This window comes from Bombina bombina, chromosome 4, assembly GCF_027579735.1.
Source record: "Bombina bombina isolate aBomBom1 chromosome 4, aBomBom1.pri, whole genome shotgun sequence".
In the NCBI taxonomy this organism is placed as follows: Eukaryota; Metazoa; Chordata; class Amphibia; order Anura; family Bombinatoridae; genus Bombina; species Bombina bombina.
The window spans coordinates 971914026-971930470 of record NC_069502.1 but is presented as its reverse complement, the minus strand read 5'-3'; the positions used below and the strand labels follow the sequence as shown (position 1 = coordinate 971930470).

At 39.1% G+C, this 16445-nt stretch overlaps 1 protein-coding gene across 2 annotated transcripts in view; it reads left to right on the top strand.

Moving 5' to 3' along the window:
* RALGAPA2 (Ral GTPase activating protein catalytic subunit alpha 2) overlaps positions 1–16445 on the top strand; it is a 1332894-nt gene that overhangs the window by 843150 nt on the left and 473299 nt on the right. For both annotated transcript variants that reach the window (XM_053712011.1, XM_053712010.1), the window contains 2 exons: positions 6146–6283; positions 14926–15106. In XM_053712011.1, coding sequence (XP_053567986.1) covers positions 6146–6283; positions 14926–15106 — 319 coding nt within the window. The remainder of the gene's footprint in view (positions 1–6145; positions 6284–14925; positions 15107–16445) is intronic.

The following is a 16445-nucleotide window of genomic DNA, read 5'->3' as shown; positions in this document are numbered from 1 at the left end:
TCTCATAAATTCTCTTGGCATTCTTTTAGAGTTGCAAGAATTATTCAGTTTCTTCAGGATGGTTTGGCTAAGGTTTTGTCTGCAAGTTCCTTGAAGGGACAAATCTCTGCTCTTTCTGTTTCATTCACAGAAAGATTGCTATACTTCCTGATATATAATGTTTTTGTACAGGCTTTAGTTTGTATTTAAGCCTCTCATAAAATCAATCTCTCCTCCTTGGAGTCTTAATTTGGTTTTTAAGGCTTTACAGGCTCCTCCATATTCAGCCTATGCATTCTTTGGACATTTTACTACTTTCTTGGAAAGTATTGTTCCTTTTGGTCATCTCTTCTGCTAGAAGAGTTTCTGAGCTATCTGCTTTTTCTTGTGAATCTCCTTTTCTGATTTTTCATCAGGATAAGGCGGTTTTGCGGACATCATTTCTATTTTTTCCTAAGGTTGTGAACTCTAACAACATTAGTAGAGAAATTGTTGTTCCTTCTTTGTGTCCTAATCCTAAGAATTATTTTGAAAAGATCATTTCATTCTTTGGATGTGGTGAGAGCTTTGAAATATTATATTTAAGCTACTAAGCAAAGACTTCAAGTCTATTTGTTATATTTTCTGGTCCTAGGAAAAGGTCAGAAAAACTTCTGCTATTTCCTTGGTTTGTTGATTAAAACTTTTTGATTCTTCAAGCTTATTGGAGTCGGGTTAAGCCCCGCTTCAGAGAATTTCAGCTCATTCTACTAGATCAGTCGCCACTTCGTGGGTTTTAAGAATGAAGCTTCAGTTGTTCAAATTTGCAAGCGGCAATTTGTATTTTTTTACATACATTTACTTAATTCTACCATTTTAATATATTTGCTTCTTCAGAAGCAGTTTTTGGTAGCAAAGTTCTTCAGGCAGTTGTTTCAGTTTGATTCTTCTGCTGATGTTTTAAGGTTTTCTTTTCTTTATGAGAATAACTTATTTTTTGGGTTGTAAATTAATTTTTCAGCATATGGCTGTTTTTAATTTTATCCCTCCCTCTCTTGTGAGAGTGAATGTGGAGTTCCACATCTTGGGTATTTGATATCCCATACGTCACTAGCTCATGGACTCTTGCCAATTACATGAAAGAAAACATAATTTATGTAAGAACTTACCTGATAAATTCATTTCTTTCATATTGGCAAGAGTCCATGAGGCCCACCCTTTTTATGGTGGTTATGATTTTTTTTGTATAAAGCACAATTATTTCCAGATTCCTCTGTTGATGCTTTTTACTCCTTTCTTTATCACCTCACTACTTGGCTATTCGTTAAACTGAATTGTGGGTGTGGTGAGGGTGTATTTATAGGCATTTTGAGGTTTGGGAAACTTTGCCCCTCCTGGTAGGATTGTATATCCCATACGTCACTAGCTCATGGACTCTTGCCAATATGAAAGAAATTAATTTATTAGGTAAGTTCTTACATAAATTATGTTTTTCCCATGTTTGGGAAGCACAAGACGAAATCTAAACATTTTTCTGATAGTAAGGTGTCTGTCGCTTCTGCTTCTGCAAAGGTTGACCTCCATCCTACGTCTGATGAGGAGGATTCTTCTGTATCTTCTGAGGGTGAAATCTCAGATTCAGACAGTATAATTCCTTTGACTCTCTGAAGAGGTAAACTTCATATTTAAGCTGGAACACAACCTTGTATTGTTAAAGGAGGTACTGGCTACTACTTCTTCTGTCGCTTTCAACCCTAAGAAATCTAGTAAACTTAACACATACCATGATGTTCCTTTCTCTGTGGAAGTGTTTCCTGTTCCAGACCGTGTGTTGGAGATCATTGCAAAAGAGTGGGATAAGCCAGGGATATCTTTCTCCCCGACTCCCGTTTTTAAAAAGATGTTTCCGGTTGCTGACTCCATTCGAGACTCATGACGCACAGTGCCTAAGGTAGAAGGGGCTATTTCTACTGTTACTAAGAAAACCACGATTCCTATTGAGGATAGCTGTTCCTTTAAGGATCCCATGGACAAAAAGCTGGAGGCTTATTTAAAGAAGATGTATGTTCATCAGAGTCTACAATGGCAACCTGCAGTCTGTATTGCCACTGTGGCAAGTGCAGCATCTTATTGGTGCGAAACTTTGTCAGAATTGGTTTTGGAGGAAATCCAAGATAGGATTAATTCCCTCAAATTAGCCAATTCCTTTATTTCTGACATGCAAGTCATTAGACTTGGAACCAAGATGTCTGGCTTCACTTTTCTAGCCCGCAGGGCTTTGTGGCTAAAATTTTAGTCAGCTGATGCTACCTCCAAGGCCAAGCTTTTGTTGCTACCTTACAAGGGTAAGACCCTGTTTGGTCCTGGTCTGGCAGAGATAATTTCTGAAATTATGGGTGGAAAGGGGTCTTTTCTTCCACAAGGCAAGAAGAATAGACCTAAGGGGTGTCAAAATTCTAATTTTCGCTCCTTTCGTAACTTCAAAGGTCAGAAGTCTACATTTTCCAAGCTGGAGCAGTTCAAGTCCTCTTGGAGACCCAATCAGTCTTGGAATAAGGGGAAACAATCAAAGAAGCCTTTATCTGAGACTAAGTCAGCATGAAGTGGGGGGCAGACTTTCCTTGTTTCAACAAGCTTGGATATGCAATGTCCCAGATTCTTGGGCTGTGGACGTAGTATACCAGGGTTACAAAATAGACTTCAAGACTTGTCTTCCCAGGGGCATATTTCTCCTCTCAAGATTATTTGTAGACCAGGTAAAAAGAGAGGCATTCTTGAACTGCGTTCAGGACCTAGGATTTTATTCAAATCTGTTTGTGGTTCCCAAAAAAAGAGGGAACTTTTCGTCCCATTTTAGACCTGGAGAGTCTCAACAAATTTCTCAGGGTACCGTCCTTCAAAATGGAAACCATTCGTTCTATTCTCCCTTTGGTCCAAGAGGGCCAGTTCATGTTGACCATAGACCTGAAGGACATGTATCTTCATGTCCCCATACACAGGGATCATCACCAGTTTCTGAGATTTGCTTTGCTAGACAAGCACTTTCAGTTAGTTGCTCTTCCATTTTGACTTGCCACAGCTCCCAGAATCTTCTCAAAGGTTCTGGGGGCTCTCTTGGCAGCTGTCAGGTCCCAGGGAATTTCTGTGGCTCCTTACCTAGACGACATGTTGGTTCAGGTGCCATCTTTTCAACAAGCAAACTCTCCTACCGAGATCTTGTTGCCTTTTCTATGTTCCCACAGAACAATCTTGAGAAGAGTTCCCTTGTTCCAGCTAAGGGTGGTTTTCTTATGGACCATCATAGATTCCCTATCTATGAAGAGTTTTCTGACAGAGGTCAGAAAATCCAAACTTCTCTCTTCTTGCCTCTCTCTCCAGTCTTCTGTTCGGCCATCAGTGGCTCAGTGCATGGAGGTAATGGTTGCTTCCATGGACATCATTCCCTTTGCTCGATTCCATCCGAGAGCCCTACAATTATGCCTGCTCAGGCAATGGAATGGAGACCATTCAGATCTATCTCAGAGGATAGATCTGGACCAGTTGACAAGTGACTCTCACTCGTGGTGGATTTCTCAGTATCATCTGTCTCAGGGCACATGCTTCTGGAGACCCTCCTGGGTGATTGTGACCACGGATGCTAGCCTGCTGGGCTGGGAAGCTGGTTGGACTCGTTAAAAGCTCAAGGCCTGTGGATTTGGGAGGAGTCTTCTCTCTCAATAAACATCTTAAAGTTGAGAGCGATCTTCAATGCCCTAATGGCTTGGCCTCAGTTGTCCTTAGCCAGGTTTATCAGTTTCCGATCAGACATCACCTCAGTGGCTTACATCAACCACCAGGGAGGAACTCAAGAGTTATTTGCTATGAAGGAGGGGACTCCTTGCATTCTGCAGTGGGCGGAAGCTCAAAATTGTCTTCTATCTGCCATCCACATTTCAGGAGTGGACAACTGAGAGGCGGATTTCTTGAGCAGACAGACCTTTCATCCCGGGGAGTGGGCTCTCCGTCCAGAGGTGTTTTCCAGGTTAACCCTCAATTGGGGGGTGCCGGAGTTGGATCTGATGGCATCTTTGCAGAACGCCAAGCTTCCAAGGTACAGTTCAAGGTCAAGAGATCCTCAGGCTGCCCTGATAGATGCTCTGGCGGTTCCTTGGGATTTCGGTCTAGCATACCCGTTTCCTCAGTTTTCTCTTCTTTCACGAGTCATTGCTTGTATCAAACAGGAGAGAGCATCTGTAATTCTGATAGCTCCTGCATCCTGATCTGGTTTGCAGACCTGGTGAGGATGTCATATCTTCCTCCTTGGAGGTTACCTCTGATTAAGGACTTTCTAACTCAGGGTCCTTTCCTCCATCGGAATCTCGTTTCTCTGAAGCTGACTGCATGGAGATTGAATGCTTAGTTCTGACTAAGCGTTGGTTTTCGGAGTCAGTCATTGATATTATGATTCAGGCGCGTCTGGCGGATGTGCCAGATGTTAAATCTTTTTGTCAGGCCCTGGTTAGAATCAAACCTGTGTTTAAACCTGTTGCTCCTCCTTGGAGCCTTAACCTAGTTCTTATTTTTGCAGCAGGCTCCGTTTGAGCCAATGCATTCCATAGATATTAAGCTTTTATCTTGGAAGGTTTTGTTTCTTTTTGCTATTTCTTCTGCTCTGAGAATTTCTGAACTCTCGGCTTTGCAGTGCGATTCGCCTTACCTTATTTTTCATGCGGATAAGGCGTCCTTTGTACTAAATTGGGTTTTCTCCCTAAGGTGGTTTCGGATAGAAATATTAATCAGGAGATGGTTGTTCCTCTCTCTGTCCTAATCCTTCCTCTCATAAGGAACGTCTGTTGCACAACTTGTATGTGGTGCACACTCTAAAATTCTACCTACAGGCTACTAAGGATTTTGGCCAGTCTTCTGCCCTGTTTGTTTGTTTGTTTCTCCGGAAAGCGTAAGGGTCAGAAGGCTATATTTACTTCTCTTTCCCTCTGGTTGAGAAATATGATTCGTTTTGCTTATGAGACTGCTGGACAGCAGCCTCCTGAGAGCTCATTCCACTAGGCTGTCTCCTCTTCTTGGCTTTCCAAAAATGAAACTTCTGTGGAACATATTTGCAAGACTGCAACCTCTCTGCATACTTTTTCCAAATTCTACAAATTTGATACTTTTGACTTTTGAGGCTTCCTTTGGGAGAAAGGTTCTTCAAGAGGTGGTGCCTTCTGTTTAGGTACGCCTGTCTTATTCTCCCTCCCTATTCATTCCGTGTCCTCTAGCTTGAGTATTGGTTCCCACTAGTAATTGGAATGATGTTGTGGACTCTCCATGTCTTAGGAAAGAAAACAAAATTTATGCTTACCTGATAAATTTCTTTCTTTCCGGACATGAAGACTCCACAACCCCACCCTTTAGATTAGATAGTAATTTTTTTACTAAACCTCAGGCACCTCTACAACTTTGTGTTATCTTCTTTTTCCATTTCCCTTTGGCTGAATGACTGGGGTTTAGGGGTAAGGGAAGTGACACTTTGCCTCCTCCTGCTGGCCAGGAGTGAATATCCCACTAGTAATTGGAATGACGTTGTGGACTCTCCATGTCCAGAAAGAAATTTATCAGGTAATATTTATGAATGAATAGAACATTGGAATGTTAAATATTCATATTTTCATGTCGGGTTAGTGCACATGAGAATTTGCAATCGAGTTTGTGCGCGAGTAGGGCATTATTTTCCACTTTTTTTTCTCCATAGGGGAATAAGTGAACGTGCATGTGAAATTCTAAATTCGACTTTTTGCACCCGTTGAGTTAGCGCTCCAGTTGAAACAGTTTACTTTCAACTCATAAGTGCAGTTAATGCTCGAGCAGGAGTGTTAATTAGTGCTCCACTTGTACTCTGGCCCTGTATTGGGTTGTGGTTTTAATTAAGCAGAAACGGCTATTTCTTATATAAAATTATACCTAAAGGAACACATCCCCATACTTTTTAAACTCTGCAGCTGGTATAACAAGTAATTGGAAACACATTAAGGAGAAACAAATTTTACAGTACACTGTCCCTATAAGATGAATGTAGGCACAAGTCTACAGTGCTTTTAATAATGCTTTAGCTGGGGTACCCTATATTAGCTGTTTATTCTTTAACTTAAATCTCAGTAATAACATTTATATGTGCTAAACTTTTTTTTTTTTTTTTTTAAACCTTCAGTTTATTGTGTCACTTTTACTGTGCCTGCTGGACTGGTGCATGGCCCTTCCGTTGCAGACCTTATTGGAGCCAATATCTACATCTGCCCTTGAAGAGCCCCATTCTCCAAAAGCCTCCCTCCTTAATTATATATACAGGGTAAGACGTTACCAACTCCAATTATTTGAGTATATATATTGTTGTGATGAAGTCTTCAATCTAAAAACTGACTGAACAATATTCAAGTCCCAGCCTTCCTTAAGATTGAGTCTACTGCTTTATACCATTTCTCTGAATAATTTTAAATTTGCCAGTTTAATCAGCCTGCCCAATAACTTAAAGCAGTGCTTTCCAAACTGTGTGTCGGGACACACTAGTGTGTCTGCAGCAGTGTGTAGGTGTGTCCCTGCTTCAGCACAAATTTTTTAAAATTTAATTTTAAAACATTTTTTTTTTGTTTCTGACTTTCCGCCTGCCTGCTACGCATATCACATGGTTGACACGTGACTGATACCTAGGGGGTCACAGATCATCTTAACCTATTGGTGCAGCTCAGTGGGAACTGAAACAATTCTGATTGGCGGCTTTGGCGGCACATTGACTCCTGACTGCACGTGTAGTCTCCTTAATTGGCATGTGATTGCACGTGTAGTCAGTGAGTGCGACAGCAGTGTTTTTGCAGCGCAGGCAGTAGTCAATCGGACTCACCGAGCTCTGAGGGTAGCAACTTAAACGCTGAGCTGAAGTCAGAAGTCAAAGGGTTGTTTTTTGCAGCTAGTTTCCAGTAGTGCATTGCTGCTCCTGCTCTTGATATAAGGATGGGAAGGGGAAGCTTAAAAGTGCTTCATGAAAATGCAAGTGTCTAATATTCCACCAAATATTCAGAAATTGTGTTCATCCCATCAACCTCATGCATCCCATTAAAATAATAAGTAGCTATTGGTGTTGTTAAACTTTTTTTTAATTCTTGCACATACATACGGTTACTTGTAAATACATTTCGTTATTATACTATTTATGTATGTGTCCGTATCTCTTAAAACAATTTAGTTTAACCTCCTGTTTGCCTGTACAACTGAATTACTGTGTCGCAAAATTTTGTAGGTCTAATAAGTGTGTCGCCAACATGAAAAGTTTGGAAAGCTCTGACTTAAAGGGACGTGAAACCAACATTTTCTTTATTTGCTTATACAGAGCATACATGTTTTCCAATTTAAAAATTAAAACGTTATCCTCTGTTGAAAGAGCAGCATTGCATTACTGTGAGCTAGCTGAACACATTGTGTAAGGCATATTTGTAGAGGCACCATTCACCATCTAGCTGCCAGCAGTGTATTATTGCTTCTGAGCCTACCCCTTCTAGGATTAATATAGTACCTTTTGCTTTTGTTCAACAACAATGTCGTGCTCATACCTATGGAATAGGTGTTGGGTCAATATAATCTACTAAGCTCGCATGTATCATTTTGTACATAGTAGCCGACCACTAGACTATATAGATATTGCAAATTTGTTTTTTGTCAGAGCAGACCACATAAACTCCCAACCTACTCTGTCTGTCTAAAGCCTTCTCTTCACCTGTGGAGGGTAAAATTAGCGGGGTTCCTTTGTTTATGGCTATATGGAACGTGTGAAGTACTCTAGTGGTGAATGAAGCCAACTTGATCTGTATGGATTAGATAAGGTAGGACTTTAAGCGGGTTGCTAGTAGCTTGGCGTATAATTTTACATCAACATTTATTAAAGATATTGATCGATAATTGCTTACTAGGTCTGTTAGTTTTCCAGGTTTCGTAATTACCAAAATGGAGGCCTCTAGAAGGGAATGAGGGACGCGATTATTTTGGTCTATTGACTGAAACATTTCTAAGAATTGTGGGCTGATTTGCATTTTTAACAAATTAAAATATTCTGGGGTGATGCCATCTGGCCCTGGAGATTTAACAGTTGGCAGAGTTTTAATTGCTACTAGGATTTTTTTCATAGAAAATGGTAAATCTAAGGTGGAGGAATCTCCTTACAATAAGGTTGGGAGATGAATGTGGGCCAAATAATCATTAATTGTTAGTTTCAGTAGCTGAGTCATGTGTTTATACAGGGAGTGCAGAATTATTAGGCAAATTAGTATTTTGACCACATCATCCTCTTTATGCATGTTGTCTTACTCCAAGCTGTATAGGCTCGAAAGCCTACTACCAATTAAGCATATTAGGTGATGTGCATCTCTGTAATGAGAAGGGGTGTGGTCTAATGACATCAACACCCTATATCAGGTGTGCATAATTATTAGGCAACTTCCTTTCCTTTGACAAAATGGGTCAAAAGAAGGACTTGACAGGCTCAGAAAAGTCAAAAATAGTGAGATATCTTGCAGAGGGATGCAGCACTCTTAAAATTGCAAAGCTTCTGAAGCGTGATCATCTAACAATCAAGCGTTTCATTCAAAATAGTCAACAGGGTCGCAAGAAGTGTGTGGAAAAACCAAGGCGCAAAATAACTGCCCATGAACTGAGAAAAGTCAAGCGTGCAGCTGCCAAGATGCCACTTGCCACCAGTTTGGCCATATTTCAGAGCTGCAACATCACTGGAGTGCCCAAAAGCACAAGGTGTGCAATACTCAGAGACATGGCCAAGGTAAGAAAGGCTAAAAGACGACCACCACTGAACAAGACACACAAGCTGAAACGTCAAGACTGGGCCAAGAAATATCTCAAGACTGATTTTTCTAAGGTTTTATGGACTGATGAAATGAGAGTGAGTCTTGATGGGCCAGATGGATGGGCCCGTGGCTGGATTGGTAAAGGGCAGAGAGCTCCAGTCTGACTCAGACGCCAGCAAGGTGGAGGTGGAGTACTGGTTTGGGCTGGTATCATCAAAGATGAGCTTGTGGGGCCTTTTCGGGTTGAGGATGGAGTCAAGCTCAACTCCCAGTCCTACTGCCAGTTTCTGGAAGACACCTTCTTCAAGCAGTGGTACAGGAAGAAGTCTGCATCCTTCAAGAAAAACATGATTTTCATGCAGGACAATGCTCCATCACACGCGTCCAAGTACTCCACAGCGTGACTGGCAAGAAAGGGTATAAAAGAAGAAAATCTAATGACATGGCCTCCTTGTTCACCTGTTCTGAACCCCATTGAGAACCTGTGTTCCATCATCAAATGTGAGATTTACAAGGAGGGAAAACAGTACACCTCTCTGAACAGTGTCTGGGAGGCTGTGGTTGCTGCTGCACGCAATGTTGATGGTGAACAGATCAAAACACTGACAGAATCCATGGATGGCAGGCTTTTGAGTGTCCTTGCAAAGAAAGGTGGCTATATTGGTCACTGATTTGTTTTTGTTTTGTTTTTGAATGTCAGAAATGTATATTTGTGAATGTTGAGATGTTATATTGGTTTCACTGGTAAAAATAAATAATTGAAATAGGTATATATTTGTTTTTTGTTAAGTTGCCTAATAATTATGCACAGCAATAGTCACCTGCACACACAGATATCCCCCTAAAATAGCTATAACTAAAACCAAACTAAAAACTACTTCCAAAACTATTCAGCTTTGATATTAATGAGTTTTTTGGGTTTATTGAGAACATGGTTGTTGTTCAATAATAAAATTAATCCTCAAAAATACAACTTGCCTAATAATTCTGCACTCCCTGTATTTGTTTTTTGTTAAGTTGCCAAATAATTATGCACAGTAATAGTCACCTGCACACACAGATATCCCCCTAAAATAGCTATAGCTAAAAACAAACTAAAAACTACTTCCAAAACTATTCAGCTTTGATATTAATGATTTTTTTGGGTTCATTGAGAACATGGTTGTTGTTCAATAATAAAATTAATCCTCAAAAATACAACTTGCCTAATAATTCTGCACTCCCTGTAAGTTGTACAATGAGGCATAATACTTGGCAAAATCATTGACTTTGTCTTTGTTATCTGAATGGGTGACACCAGAAGGTCCTGAGATGTGTCTTATAAAAGTTTTGTATTTTATTGTTGTTTCCAATAAATAAAACAGCCCTAGAGGTAAGGAATCTCAAGTATGCATTTTTTTTATTAGGTACTTATTGTCATCCCTGGCTTGTTGTAGTTCTGTTTAAAGTTGGGTAGACTGGGGTTTCTGCTTATGTGCAGTTTCTGAAGCTATTAGTTTAGAGGTTAATTATTTATTGCTAATGTGGTGCTAGGATTATTGAAGGTAAAAAATCCAGTAATCTTTTTTCTGTGATAGCGGTTATTATTTGTGGGTCTGAAAAGATGGTCATTAAGCCTCCAATTCGGGCGGTTATAGGGCTTTGAACACCACTTAAAGGAGCTTAGCACCATTCCGTGATCTGACCATACTGTTTGAGTTATTTTGGAGTCTATAAAGGAAGATAAGATTGATTGCATAATAAATAGTCTAAATGTGTGTAAGAGCATTGTGGATGGAAAAGGTGTAGTTCTGTACGGTTGGGTGCGTAGTTTGGCAGATATTAAATAGTTGGAGGGTCTGCAAAGCTAACCATTTGGCTTTAATGTGTTTATTACCTAAGATATGACTTCCCTGTGGAGGTAGCTAGCTTTGGGCATATGGGGAAGTTAAAGCCTCTTCCAATGAATATTGGTCTTTTTGCAATATCTAGTAACTGATTTATAGTTCTGCAGAAAAATAAGTAGGTGGGTCTTTTTGGTGCTTCAAAATTGGCTAGTTTGAGTGGTCTACCATAATACAATCCCACTAAGATTAATATTCTACCTTAATTTTCCTGGTATTTTTGCAATAATCCAAAAGAGGGCATGAACATAAAAAATGCTGATCATTATAAAGTTTCGATAATTTAGGTTTGTTGGATTTTTTTTTAAATGGGTTTCTTGAACCAAGATTATGCCAAATGGAAGGCAATGGACTGTTTTTTTTTGGTGATAAAACGCCTTTCGCATTTGAGTAGCAATACAGGGAGTGCAAAATTATTAGGCAAGTTGTATTTTTGAGGATTCATTTTATTATTGAACAACAACCATGTTCTCAATGAACCCAAAAAACTCATTAATATCAAAGCTGAATAGTTTTGGAAGTAGTTTTTAGTTTGTTTTTAGTTATAACTATATTAGGGGGATATCTGTGTGTGCAGGTGACTATTACTGTGCATAATTATTAGGTAACTTAACAAAAAACAAATATATACCCATTTCAATTATTTATTTTTACCAGTGAAACCAATATAACATCTCAACATTCACAAATATACATTTCTGACATTCAAAAACAAAACAAAAACAAATCAGTAACCAATATAGCCACCTTTCTTTGCAAGGACACTCAAAAGCCTGCCATCCATGGATTCTGTCAGTGTTTTGATCTGTTCACCATCAACATTGCGTGCAGCAGCAACCACAGCCTCCCAGACACTGTTCAGAGAGGTGTACTGTTTTCCCTCCTTGTAAATCTCACATTTGATGATGGACCACAGGTTCTCAATGGGGTTCAGATCAGGTGAACAAGGAGGCCATGTCATTAGATTTTCTTCTTTTATACCCTTTCTTGCCAGTCACGCTGTGGAGTACTTGGACGCGTGTGATGGAGCATTGTCCTGCATGAAAATCATGTTTTTCTTGAAGGATGCAGACTTCTTCCTGTACCACTGCTTGAAGAAGGTGTCTTCCAGAAACTGGCAGTAGGACTGGGAGTTGAGCTTGACTCCATCCTCAACCCGAAAAGGCCCCACAAGCTCATCTTTGATGATACCAGCCCAAACCAGTACTCCACCTCCACCTTGCTGGCGTCTGAGTCGGACTGGAGCTCTCTGCCCTTTACCAATCCAGCCACGGGCCCATCCATCTGGCCCATCAAGACTCACTCTCATTTCATCAGTCCATAAAACCTTAGAAAAATCAGTCTTGAGATATTTCTTGGCCCAGTCTTGACGTTTCAGCTTGTGTGTCTTGTTCAGTGGTGGTCGTCTTTCAGCCTTTCTTACCTTGGCCATGTCTCTGAGTATTGCACACCTTGTGCTTTTGGGCACTCCAGTGATGTTGCAGCTCTGAAATATTGCCAAACTGGTGGCAAGTGGCATCTTGGCAGCTGCACGCTTGACTTTTCTCAGTTCATGGGCAGTTATTTTGCGCCTTGGTTTTTCCACACGCTTCTTGCGACCCTGTTGACTATTTTGAAAGAAACGCTTGATTGTTCGATGATCACGCTTCAGAAGCTTTGCAATTTTAAGAGTGCTGCATCCCTCTGCAAGATATCTCACTATTTTTTACTTTTCTGAGCCTGTCAAGTCCTTCTTTTGACCCATTTTGCCAAAGGAAAGGAAGTTGCCTAATAATTATGCACACCTGATATAGGGTGTTGATGTCATTAGACCACACCCCTTCTCATTACAGAGATGCACATCACCTAATATGCTGGAGTAAGACAACATGCATAAAGAGGATGATGTGGTCAAAATACTCATTTGCCTAATAATTCTGCACTCCCTGTAATAACGGTACCTGAATGTGTGGTATTGTTCAGATCTCAAGTTTCCACTCACAACAGGCATATTCCTACATATACTATCATGAAGTATGAGTAGTCACTAGTAGTAGAGGTTTTTATTGATGTTACCAACTAAGACGTGAGGAAGTATGTATATTAGTTTTAGTAATAATGTATCCAAGCGTGGAGTCTTCTGTCTATATCTTGCTTTGTGACTAGACTGTTCTTCTCGCGTGAGAGGTAGGTTAAAAAACAACAAAGGCTTATACACGACATGGCAAAACCCGTCACTGGAAATTGAAAAAATAAATAACATTTAAAGTCATGTACCTCAGCATGCTTATCTAATTTCAAACATTCTAAATGTGCAAAATGGGTAATGAACATGGGGCTGTGAGACTCGATGAGTTGTTTCTTTTTGGCTTGTCTTCTTGAAACTTCTGACCAGGTCCTTCTTTGAGGTTTGGGTTGAGCAGGTGGTTCTTGTGTAGGTGACTTAGATGTAGTTGCAGGTTTGTCAGGTGAAGGAATCTCCATTGGCTTACAGAAAGTGGCTATGTCTGCTGGATTTTTGCATTCCAGTCTTTTTTGTTATTTGTTACTTGTAGTGAAGCTGGAAAAAAACATCTGTATGGTATTTTTCAGGCTCTTAGATGTGAAGTTAAAGTGGTGAAGTCCCTCCGTTTCTGTTGTCTTGGCTGACAGATTTGGATCTGTGCTCCAAGGTGCGAGAAAGTTTGCTGTGCTGTTGCAAAGTTGAAGATTTGATCTCTGTCTCTATTACTCTGAATGCAGACTACAATATCTCTGGGAGGTTGATTTTCTCCTGGTTTTGTCCATAGTGATCAGTGCGCTCTTTCTAGTGGAAATTCTAACAACACTATAGAGTTGGCTATAGCCAGTGATTGAAACAGCTCTTGGAGGTAGTTCTGTATAGCCTCTCATGATATAGTTTCGGGTGTTTCCTCGAATTCGAAGATTATTTCATCTTGTCCATTTTTCAATGTCGTCTAATTTATTTTCTAAATCTGAGATCTGGTATTGCTGATGTAGCATTTTTTGAGACATATGAACTTGGCGCTCTCTTTGAGGGTAAGGTGTGGCCTTACATAGTGATTCCAGTGGCGGCTTATGTGTTGCCGTTTAGCAGCTAAGACAGTTGTGAGAATCGGCTGATGTTATGACATCATGTCCTGCGTGCTAGAGATGCTCATTTGTGACACATATTAGGTGTTTGATGTGTCCAGTAGCGGGTTTTGTTTGGTCCGTATACAGAGCTTTAGTGTGGTTCATCCATCACGGATGTCTCCACGCTCTGCCCCCCCCCCCCCCCTCTGGATCCTGTTTTTATAAATCTAATATCCTGTTTACCTATCACTCATTAATCTTTATAAAGCACTTACTGTAGTAGATGTGATTTGTAAATTTTTTAACGGCAGGTTAAGGTAATCTTTTGTATTCTTGCATAGTATATATTAGAAATGTAATTGCAAAAATGCAAAATAAATATTTTAAAGGCATTTAAAATTGTGCTAATAAAATTGACACTCAATACATCCACTTTGAAAACCCCTGTAAGTTTTTCTTGTTCCCTTCATTGTTAGCAATTTAAGGGACGTTAAAGTAAATAAATAAAAATTTAATTCATATAGAGCATGCAGTTTTAAGAGACTTTTCAATTTACTTTTGTTATCAAATTTACTTTGTTCTCTTGGTATCCTTATTAAAGAGCATACCTAGGTTGGCTCAGGAGCAAAAGTGTTCTACTGTGACCTAGGTGGTGATTGGTAGCGACACACATATGCCTCTTGTCATTGGCTTACCAGATTTGTTCAAGCAGGTCCTAATAGTGGATTGCTGTTCTGGAGCCGACTTTAAATATTCTTTAGAGCTTTTTTTTCCATACACTTTTATGTGTCTTTAAGAGATAGTTGAAATGTAAAAGAATAGACTCGGAAACCATTACATTTGTGTAACCCTTAAGTTTATGATATATGTACTTTTAAAGCTGTTAATTGATTTTGAAGGATCACAGTCTTCTCTCTATACGCACGTGGTTTTGGCCCCATGTAATTTCACCAGACCTTCGAGGGCGTGCTCTGAGATAAAAAGAATTTGGCTCTTTAACAAGTAAATAGAGAGGACTGACACCCACTGACGCTGGGGTTGTGGAACCTGGAATAATTTGTAACAATGGAATTTGTAACATGAAAAAAATGTGCAAGCTTATTTTGTGTCTTCCTCATAAAAAGTAATTTTAATGTTCCTTTAAGTGCGGATGGTGACTGTTTTCAAAGCTAAAATGTATTCTTTTTTTTCCTTGTATTAATAAGGTGTTACACAGCTGTGTGTGTGGATCCAATACATACACTCAACAAAGTCAGTACATACTAAGTCTGGCAGACTTGTCATCTATGGACTACGATCCATTTCTGCCACTTGGGAGTGTGAACTCAGAACCACAGCAGTTTGTGTCCTCTGCTGACTTGGCCAATCTTCTCACAGTTGCAGAAGGTGGGTAACTTTGTACCATGATACAGGGTGCTTGGGTTACTAGCCTTTCTAATTCACTCTAAATCAGGGTAGATTTGATTTAAATCACTAGTCAGTAAGACCAATTTAAATCAATTCAAATCATGTTTTTTATTATTAGAATAATAACTTTTCAGATTATTACAGATTTGGTTATATATCATTAGATATGCATAGATAGATCATTGAAAGGAATGAAATTATTGGGAGGTAAACTATCTCCAATTTAATAGGTTAATCATTCATATATGATCAACTTTTTAACTGAACTTTATTGTAAGGAGAAAAGTAATGATTACCTTAATAATATCAATTTAAATATCTTTATTTTACTAAAACAATAACATATTTCAGTTTTAATGCATTCCCCTCCCTCCTCACACTTAGGTCCTTTTGCAGATCTATTCCACTCCAAACAATCTTCTATGAACTGAGCTTCTTGAAACTTAGAATGGGATGATTCTGTATACATAGATTTGCAGGGGAGAAATGGCATTAAAGGGACTGTAAAGTCAGAATTAAGCTTTCATAATTTTGAAAGTCCATGTAATTTTAAACAGTTTAGCAATTTACTTTGCTTATATAATTTGCTTTGTTCTATTTGTATCCATTGTTTAAAAGCATACATATGTAGGCTCAGAAGCAATGCACTACTGTGAGCTAGCTGCTTGTCATTGTCTCACCCAATGTATTCAGCTAGGCCCCAGTAGAGCATTGCTCTCCAACAAAGGATACCAAGAGAATGAAGCAAATTTGATAATAGACATAAATCTGAAAATTGTATGCTCTATCTGAAACCCATTTTTTTTTCTTTTATAATGATGTCCCTTTAAGTTCTATATATCAACTCTTTTGTGTTTATTTTATAACATGTTTCTGTGAAGAAGGGGCGTGTTATTTCTGCAGACACAAATTCACAGTTTTGAGAACTACAAAACCAAAATATGAGATATCTTCAAGACAGAACAATTGTCCAAACCTTTGGGAGAGCATGACATTGTGAATGGATTAATGCAATTAATTTACAAAAATATTAATAATAGCCATGAATATTACAGCATCTTGCTATATAATTAAAAACTAATCTATATTTCAGGATGAAAAACCTTTAGATTATAATGTACTGTATTTGATTTAAATAAAAACAAATAGATTTTTTTATTTCCTTATTTTTATTAAATCATTGATTTGTATCCACCCTGCTCTAAGAATTATGCATTACATTCAGATATTTACTAGTGATGCACCGAAATGGAAATTCTGGTCCGAAACCGAATCCGAAAATCCAGAATGCACTTGGCCGAAAACCGAAACTGATACT